At 48.0% G+C, this 9426-nt stretch overlaps 1 protein-coding gene across 1 annotated transcript; it reads right to left on the bottom strand.

Annotated features, from left to right (window-relative positions):
- Window positions 1-454: 454 nt before the first annotated feature.
- Foxg1 (forkhead box G1) lies at window positions 455-2946 on the bottom strand. Its single transcript, XM_051195801.1, has one exon. The coding sequence runs from the start codon at window positions 2819-2821 to the stop codon at window positions 1382-1384; it is 1440 nt and encodes a 479-aa protein (XP_051051758.1). The 5' UTR covers window positions 2822-2946; the 3' UTR covers window positions 455-1381.
- Window positions 2947-9426: the final 6480 nt, after the last annotated feature.

Genomic DNA, 9426 nt, shown 5'->3' with positions numbered 1-9426 from the left:
ATATATACATATGTATACATGTATATATACACATGTGTTTATTATTCACTTCTAATTATGTACATGTATTTATTTATAATTTGCCATCTTCTATAAGCAAGATACCTGAAACAATATATATGTATATATAAAGGGTATTCTACAACTGAATTTAAAATAAAGCAGAGAATAAATAGCTATGCACATAAAATTGAATATCTTCTTTTTCCGTATACCTACAAAAACAAAGATATCAGCTGAAAAGCCTGTACTTCATTTAAAGCTAGTATTTATTAAGTAGCCTGCTTCTGATAACATTTTTTCACAAAGGAAAAAAATGATACTATTCTCAGTTGAAATTAAAGGAGCAGTTTAAACTCCAACTTGGCTGAAAAAGCCTTTACATTCCCTATACATCGAAAGTATTTTGCACATTAGCTCTATTTAATAAAAGAGACAAAAATATCAAGATATATATGAATTTAGCCTATTTTTTATTTCTGTGTGTTCATAGTAAACATTTTTGTAAGTGACAAACACGGGCATATGACCACAGTATCACAATCAAGAAATTTTAAGACAACATTAACAATCACTCAAATTGATGCGGCATTTGCGCAACACGGGTTACATATTTGCAAAGTTTACCTATAAGTACAATAGGTATTAACATTTCACTACATTTAGAAAAAATAAAAGTGACCTGTTAGTGACCACATACATCGAAATATACACAACACAAACTGAAGGCAATCCTTAATTTTGTCCCCTTCCGATTCAATTGAATGGGCAGTGTTGCCAACTAAACAACTTTCCTTTTTCGTTTGTTTGTTTGTTTGTTTTAATACTTAGTATACCAAGTGCATTTGCTAGAATCCAATCTTTGGTCTAAAAGTAAACAAAAGGTAAAAACAGTTCTTTAAAGAAAAGGACAAAACAATAAATGGCCAATATAATTTCTTGGGCACCTTTACTACAAATTCTTAAATACAAATTACAGTTTAACATTTTTAAACTCTCTCCATAATTTAGGTTGTTTTCAAGGCCTGCGTCCACCAGATAGCTCCATGATAACTTATAATACTGCACACATGGAAATCTGGCAGCCTTTTGAGATAGGCTTGTCAGGTTTGAATGAAATGGCAAAGCAGTCACTATTTAGATACACATTCTACTATAATTTGACGTCCAAACCTTATATTCTACAATGTATTCTCCCACATTGCACCTCGCTGACACTCCACACCTTGTTAGAATAGTAAACAACCCTAAAGACTGAACAAACGTACAGAAATGGGGGTAGGGGGAGGGCTTAATAAAAAATACCTGGACTTATTTTTTAATTATCATTTACAATGCAAATGTGTGTAAAACGTTCACTTACAGTCTGGTCCCCGGGATGTTAATGTATTAAAGGGTTGGAAGAAGACCCCTGATTTTGATGTGTGAAATAATCAGACAGTCCCCCGGACAGTCCTGTCGTAAAACTTGGCAAAGAGGGTCTTAAGGACTCACAGGGCAGGGTCGAGGGGGCCTGCGGCGACGTAGAGGAAGACGCGGCCCGGGCGCTCATGGACGTGCTGGTCTGCGAGGTCATTGACGGGTGCGGGACGTGGGGGAAAAAGTAACTTGTCTGGCCCGCGAGCAGGTTGACCGAGCAGGGGTTGAGGGAGTAGGTCCCGGAGCAGGGCACCGACAGGCCGCAGGGCACCGAGGCGGCGAGCGCAGCGGCCGTGAGGTGGTGTGTGGCGTACGGGATCTCCCCGTTGACCAGCCGGTCCACGCTCAGCCCGTTGGCGGTCGAGAAGGAGTGGTTGTTGCCCAGCGAGTTCTGAGTCAACACGGAGCTGTAGGGCATGGGGTGGCTGGGGTAGGCCGATGTGGTGCCGTTGTAACTCAAAGTGCTGCTGGCGCGGGGGTGGTGCAGGGACAAGAAGGGCGACATGGGCCAGTAGAGGGAGCCGGCGCGGTCCATGAAGGTGAGGCCGGTGGAGGTGAGGCGCGCTCCGCGCTTGAAGGCCAGCTTGGCCCGAGACGTGGTGGAGCGGCGCCGCAGCTTGCCGGTAGTGCCCCCGATGAACACGTCGTCGCTCGACGGGTCCAGCATCCAGTAGTTGCCCTTGCCCGGGTCATCGTAGTGGCGCGGCACCTTCACGAAGCACTTGTTGAGGGACAGGTTGTGGCGGATGGAGTTCTGCCAGCCCTGCTTGTTCTCGCGGTAGTAGGGGAAGTTCTTCATGATGAACTCATAGATGCCGTTGAGCGTCAGGCGTTTCTCCGGGCTCTGCCTGATGGCCATCATGATCAGCGCGTTGTAGCTGAACGGCGGCTTCTCGTACTTGCCATTCTTCTTGTCGCCCTCCTTGCCCCCCTCCCCGTCCTTGCCGCCCTCGCCCGCCCCCTTCTTCTCCTCCCCCCCGGCACCGGCGCCCTTCTCCTTCTCGTCCGGCCCGACGGGCGCCAGCTCTGCCGGCCCACCGCCCGGCTCGCCTTTGGCTCCCAGCGCGTCGGCCTTGGCCCCGTCCAGGGCTGCGGGCGGCGGGAGCAGAAGCGGCTGCGGGCCCTTGTCGTCGTCGGCTGCCGGGGCGCCTCGTGCCTGCGGGGGCTGCGGGGTCGGGGGTGGCTGCTGCTGCTGCTGGGGCGGCGGCGGCGGCTGGGGCGCGGGCGGCGGCGGGTGGTGGTGGTGATGATGATGATGGTGATGCTGGGGGTGGTGGCTGTTGTGGTGGCCGTGGCTCGCGTGGTGGTTGTCGTTCTGGACGGCCTCGGGGACCAGGCTGTTGATGCTGAACGAGGACTTGGGAATCATTTTCACCTCTTTCCTATCTCCCATGTCCAGCATCACCCAGGCGTCGGGGGGCGGCGGCGGCAGCGGCGCGGTAGCCGGGTAGCGGCGCGGCGGGCGGCCGGTGGGTTCGAAGCGGGGCGCGGGGGGAGCGGGTGGCGGCGGCGGCGGCGGCACTGAGCGCTCCAGCAGCAGCGCAGTTGGACCGCAGGCTCCGGCTCTGGCAAGGCATGTAGCAAAAGCTGCAACCACCCCTCAAGAATTAGAGAGAGAGAGGGAACGAGAAAGGAGAGAGAGAGAGAGAGAGAGAGAGAGAGAGAGAGAGAGAGAGAGAGAGAGAGAGAGAGAGAGAGAGAGAGAGAAATAAAAAAAGCGAGAGGCAGAGGCAACCCGCCGCCCGGGGTACAGCACCCCGCTCCGTTCCGCGCCCGGCCTCCCCCTCCCCCGCTGCCTCCTCCTCCTCGCGCCGCAGCAGTCACAGCAGCAGCAGCGGCAGCCCGAAGGGGGGGAGAGCCGGGCGGCGGGCGGGCGCGTCCCGGAGCGGCCGCGGCGAGGCTGGGAGACAGCGATCGAGGCGGCTATAGCCACAATTAATTTTCCGAGCTACAGGCGCACACTAGGGCTGTAAAAAAATTTTTGGTTTAACCTTTCCTACGGCTGCACCAATCACAGCCGGCGGCGTGCGGGAGCGTCTAGCTGGCCGTCGACCAATCGGTAGCCCAGGGACCGCCCACCCCCGCCCCGCCCCGGACCCGCCCCCTGCGCCTGCCCCCTCCGGGTGGCGGGGCCCGGGCCCCGGAGCCGCGCGGGGATCGGCGGGAGCTCGCCCACCCGGTCAGGATTAGCTCGGGGCGTGCGTCCCGGGCCCCGGCCGCTCGCCTGCGGCCTCCTCCCTCTATGGGATTATTTTCCTTTGCGCGTCAATATTTATCCTTATTGATTAAAGTTTGTATCCAATTTTGTCTCTTAAGAGCGGGGGCGCCGCGCGGAGGGGCTAGCTGTGAGGGTGCGGGAGAGGGCGTGAACCATAGCGACACAGCAGCCCGGGAAGCGCCCATCGGAGTCGATGGGCTATCGGCCCGGGAGGCCGGGTTTCGGGGGAGCCTGGCCCGTGATATGGGGCGGGGGCGGCCAAGGCCAGGCTGGTACTTACGGGTTTCTGAGGCCCTCGGAGAGCTCGGCCACGAAGAGGGGCTGAGGGCGGCGTGCGGGGGCGGCCTTCCGGGTGGAGAGCTGCCCAGTGCGAACACAGTACCAAACAGTCCCGAAATAAAGCAGGTAACACGTGCGCGCTGGGAATGTCTCTCTTCACTCCAAGATTCGCGCTCAGGCGCGGGTGACCGGGTTGCGTTTCCTCCTCGGGCACTCCACCTCCTGTTCAGCTTCTAGTACTGGAAGCCGGTAGCCGCGATCGGTCACCCTGGAAATATTTTCATTTTGCTTGACATTGAAGAAAATATAAGAGTGGGTGTCTCCTCCCCCCTTTTTTTAATCATATGTTTGCTCCCCGCTTCACAAATGCTTTATTTCTTTAAAACCTCAATCTTGAAACATCAGTATTGAAATCAGCTCTTGCCATTCCTGGATGCTGCTGGAATTCTCTTGGGAGCCTGGGGAACGTAGATTTGACAGTCCCGGCTTCGGGAGGGGGGGGTTGGGGGGTAGGGATGGTTTGATGGGAAGGCTGAAATGAGTGGATAGCTTGTGATTCGAGAGCTTTAAAAGGATCCCGCGGCCAGGGCCAGGGCCCGGGCTAAGGCCCAGAAATTGCAGCACACGGGCTCGAAGCACGCCACCCTTGTAAAGAGGACATAGCCCAAAAGAAGAGGGAGGTGGAGATGCTTAGGTCACGAGTACCTTTCCCCTCCTCTCTAAGGTAAATTACTCTAGCCATGCAAACATTCTTCACTTTGATGCCATCTTAGCTAAATGATCTGGCAGACTTGATAGTTTTAAAAGATGGAGGGAGCAAAAGCAGGGCCTATGTACGACGTTTAAATTTAGCATAAAAATGTAATAGATGAATACTCAAATTAATAGAGAACTATTCCAGTGTTCAGAACCCCAACTTGGAAATGGGATGCGGACAGAGGGTAAGGTAGGAGAGAAAAACATTAGAGAGAATAATACACAATTATAAATAGCTAGCAATTTTTAAGATATCTGTTAGGAATGTTGTAAGGGCCCTTTGAATATTTGTCCCCAAATATCCTTCCACTGGTTGGATCTATTTCTACAAATCTGCTTACTTTAAAACAAGCTATGCATGAAGAAAAATTCCAGGGTTCTAGCAATCTACTTTGCAAATCACATCAGTCTCCAAAGATTGATTTCTAAGCTTGGGGTTTGCCACAGCTAGAGAGATCTGTGAGCCCCAGTTGCCTGGCTTACTTAGCCTTCCACTCTTTCTCCTCCTCCGGCCCAATCTTCACAATGATTCCCCAACTGGCTTGCTTTCCTTCCTCCTCCCCTCTTCCTTCTCCCCTTTTCACTAAGCCACCCCTTCTCCCTCCCTCCTTTCCTCTCCCCTCCACTCCTCCACCTACTCCTCCCCATCCCCCCCAACCCCCCTTCTCACCACCGCTTATAATGGCTCACGGGGCTCCCTCTGAGGTGGACGGCCCGGTACGTTTTCGTAGTCGGTCTAGCGTGAAATGATTCGGTGTAACCGGATTCTTGGGAAAGGACAGGTTACGTAAACATTTACTGATGTGGAGTAACTATACTATTTGTACTCTGATATGCAGGAAGGAAAGTGTTGATTAACACAGAAGAAAAAAAAAAGCGAAATTAGCTGATTGCATGCTCATAAGTGCAAGCTGTCATTGAACTGCTTTTAAAATAGACACAGCTGGGTGTTTGTGTTGAAAAATTTCTTGTGTTTTTGCTAATACTGAAATAAGCATGATTTTGTATACCAAACATTTTCAGATCATTAAAATTTGTAATCTGTGCTGGTTTTAAACACAAAGAAAAGAAACAGAATCATTTCGATGTAAAATTTGCTGATATTATATTAACTCAATCAGGTCTGTACAAATTGTGCATTGTGTCTCCTAAAATCTGTTTGATCAATTTAATACACAAAGTGCCAAACGTGTGTATTGTTTGTTAACATTGGACATTTTATTCCAATCTGAGCTCAGCAGTGAGCTGGAGGAGTGTTCCTTGTATACAACACCAGCACTGACTGATGAATTTTTAATGTTTTGAGGTGCTTCTTAGGTTAAAGCTAAATGTGTATTGTCTAGTTACCCTGTAGAAGAAATTAGCAAGCAAAGTAAGGATTTCTTCTGTTTACTTTCAAAGAGCAAAAACTGAGATTTGTAAAGTGAGAGCTGCAATAATCTGATTTTGTATGTCAAGACGTATAGTGGCCTGAAAAAAATGTTTTTGCATGCAAAGTAAAGATATACTGTGAGATTTCTAAGGTTGCATGAATGCAAGTCTCTCGACACAGGACGTTTAATAGTAAAAAAAAAAATAGAATACAGTTTGGTATAATATTAAAACTAGTTTCCTGATGCTAAGGTTATTTGCAATTTCCAAAAAAAAAGCAAGTTTGAATCCCTTTAAATAAAATTTTAATTGCTCTTTATGATGAGATGGGTATATATATATATATATATATATATATATATATATATATATATATCAGAACACACACATATGTATATCAGCCTTCTTCAACAAAACTGTTTACTCAGTGGCTTATATTTGTATCAGCCATGGTTTCTTTTTAGATCAGCTGTTAGCTGAAGCAGAGGGGGAAGAGACTTCTGGACAAAGTATTGTGAAGTTGAAAGTCTTTGGATGGGGCTTTGTATATCCTACCAACCAATTTGGGTGCAAATTGGATTTGAAGTCCTGCCCACGTCCACCATGGGCCTCTTTCCTCAGCACATAAAGCCCTGTTTTCAGCCTCTGTGATTACCTTCAGAAGACAGAGGGCAGGCAGCCAGTGGTCTCAGACCGGAAACCAATTCCCCAATCAGTGCAAGTTTCCCTCCTAATCAATTTAACCTCACACTTACAATCTACAAATGTGTAGTGTTAGTGAAGTAGTGAACATAACAGTGTATCAGATTAAATGTGATTTCTTGGTTTACATAGTGATGAACTTGTAGGCCTCAGCTCTCATCCACCACCCACCGGCCCCCAACGAGGGCACAAATTGTATATTGAGCAATTCCAATGGAAGATTCTTGAGAAATGGATTAGATTATTCCTTTTAGATTTTTAATTAACCCCCAAGACTCCACAGTGTACCTCATCTGAACAGGAAGGATCTCATTTTCATTTTATTTCTGAAAGTGGATGCCACATTGTCTTTCTTGGGGACAATTCTTTGCTTTTGGCCTTTCTTACATTCTACTAACAAGGGTAGGCCATATTTATCTATCTCCACCTTTCCCTTGGGAGCAGGGACAAAGTAGCTAAATTTCTCTTCTTACAAATGCACAGGACTGTTTGTGACCCCTTGACACATGGGAGGCAGCAGATCTCATGCTGAGACATCCAGGTATTTTCAAGAGATTCTGTAACAAATGAAGTCTGCCCTCCCTAGAGCCAACTTGTCTGTAATCACTTCCTAACAGCAGGTAATGGTGCTAACATTTAGTGATTAGAAGTTACTCTTTAGCGTGTTGTATCCTTGTTCTGTGGGTTTTGGTTACAGGTTATACGATTAGGTTTGCGAGAACAGTAGTGAACTAAACTTCTCAGTAAGAGGTCTTCACACCAGGGAAGTGTTACTTTTCCTCAGCAGCCCTGCCTCGTCACTCATTAGGGAGCTGCAGGTTGTCAGAGGCTGCTCTCAGCAGGCTCATGCGCACACCCTTAATGTCCTCAAGGGCGCGCAGATATGCGGGGAGTGGGTACACACACACACACACATCACACACACACACATCACACACACACGCACGCACATGCACACGTGTGTGTGCGCGCGCACACGCGCACACACACATACACACACTCACATATACACACAGAGCTCTAAAACTAAATTAAGAAGCGGATGATTAAGATGAGCGTCTACTAGGCCTGTCATTTCAGCATCCTTCCATCATAACATTGTGGCACCGGCAATTTTGCTTGAGAACCTTGAGAAAAAAATCTATGGGAGAGCCTCATATTTGAGAGTCGAAATGTTTAACTTCCATAAGCTAGGGAACCACTTCACGAACCAGAAGGTTAAAAGGAGGAGGAAGAAGAGGAGGGAAGAGGAGGGAAGTGGTCTTCATGGAGACCCATGGAGTTCTCTAGACACATTTCTTTGACATAGCCATGTGTCCCGTGAAGCTAGATCCAATGGCACCCCAAAACTGGTACCAACAATCTCAGAGAGACTCAAAGCATAATGTCATCATCCTAGAGCCAGTGTCTCTGTAGAATATCCTGAACATCTCTGGTGAATAGGAAGACCTGCTGCACTTTTTATGTGTTTTCTGTTATTTGCCAGCAGCTTGAAACTTTTGAGAGTGTATAGTTTAAGGAGCCGAGCTCCTGGTAAGTAAGAAAGGAAGATTTTCTAGACTTGTAGATCAGATTCAGTTGGGAGAAAGTCTCTCTCACACCAGCTGGACAAGCCAGCCTTGAAAAGCGAGTTGCCCCCAGTTACCCAAGGAATTAATGCAGTCTACTTTTCCAAGAGGACCGGAAAGACTGGTGAGGGAAGAAAGAAAGTGGAAGGATGGTTCCAGGACTATAAATGGAAGAAGACAAGGTTCGGTTTCCTATTTCTCCCCATCAGTCCCCAATCTTTTTGAAATGGAAACAAATAGACTTACAAAATCCAGCATGTATGACTATACTGTCTTTCTTGATTTTCATAAACACACACACACACACACACACACACACACACACACAGAGAGAGAGAGAGAGAGAGAGAGAGAGAGAGAGAGAGAGAGAGAGAGAAAAGGTTGCAAGCTGGAAAAGTGCAGCGCTCCTATGACCCAGAGGCCCTAACTATCCTATCCCTGGTTATATTATCAGTTTGATATTCAGTGGGAACCCACATCACGTTCCTGAGAACACAAAGATGAAATCCCTTATGTTGGGTAGCAACCTTCCAGAAGGCCCCCAAAACTCCAATTGTGTGAGGAAACTGGAAAAAAAAAAAAGAGGTGCAACTACTAGAGGGTCAGCTCACAAACAGTCACCCCCTAAATAGTAAAGGACCACAGAATGCATAGGACACCCAAGGGTTGTGTGTAAGATGGATAAATATAATACAGGGAATTATTGCAAGTCTGGAGAAGAGTGAGGAGAGGGAAAACTGCATTCTTGAGGGTATTCCAGTGCCAAAGCCACCCTTAGTCCAGGAGAGAAAGCAACCTGTGTACTAATAAAATGTCTGTTTCCTTACCAAAAATTAAAACCAAGCCCCCAGAACAACACAAAACAAAACAAAAATCCAACCAAACAAACACAAAAACTTCCGATGCGCATAATTCATACCCACCTGCCTCTTCGCTCTCTAGTCCTGGTTCTTCTTTCTAGGTCCTCCCTACGCCCCACCCTACCCAACCCAAAACAGAACAAAACCTGTAGCTCTAGTGTTTGCCAAAGGGCCTGTCTGCCCACCCTCTTGGGGGCCTGCAATGGCTGTAGTGCTGTAGTTCCTGGCCGCTGAGCTTCGCCCGGGACTCTCC

This window comes from Phodopus roborovskii, unplaced genomic scaffold, assembly GCF_943737965.1.
Source record: "Phodopus roborovskii unplaced genomic scaffold, PHOROB, whole genome shotgun sequence".
Lineage (NCBI taxonomy): Eukaryota > Metazoa > Chordata > Mammalia > Rodentia > Cricetidae > Phodopus > Phodopus roborovskii.
Note: the sequence above shows the minus strand (reverse complement) of the source record. Positions and strands in the feature narration are given on the sequence as shown.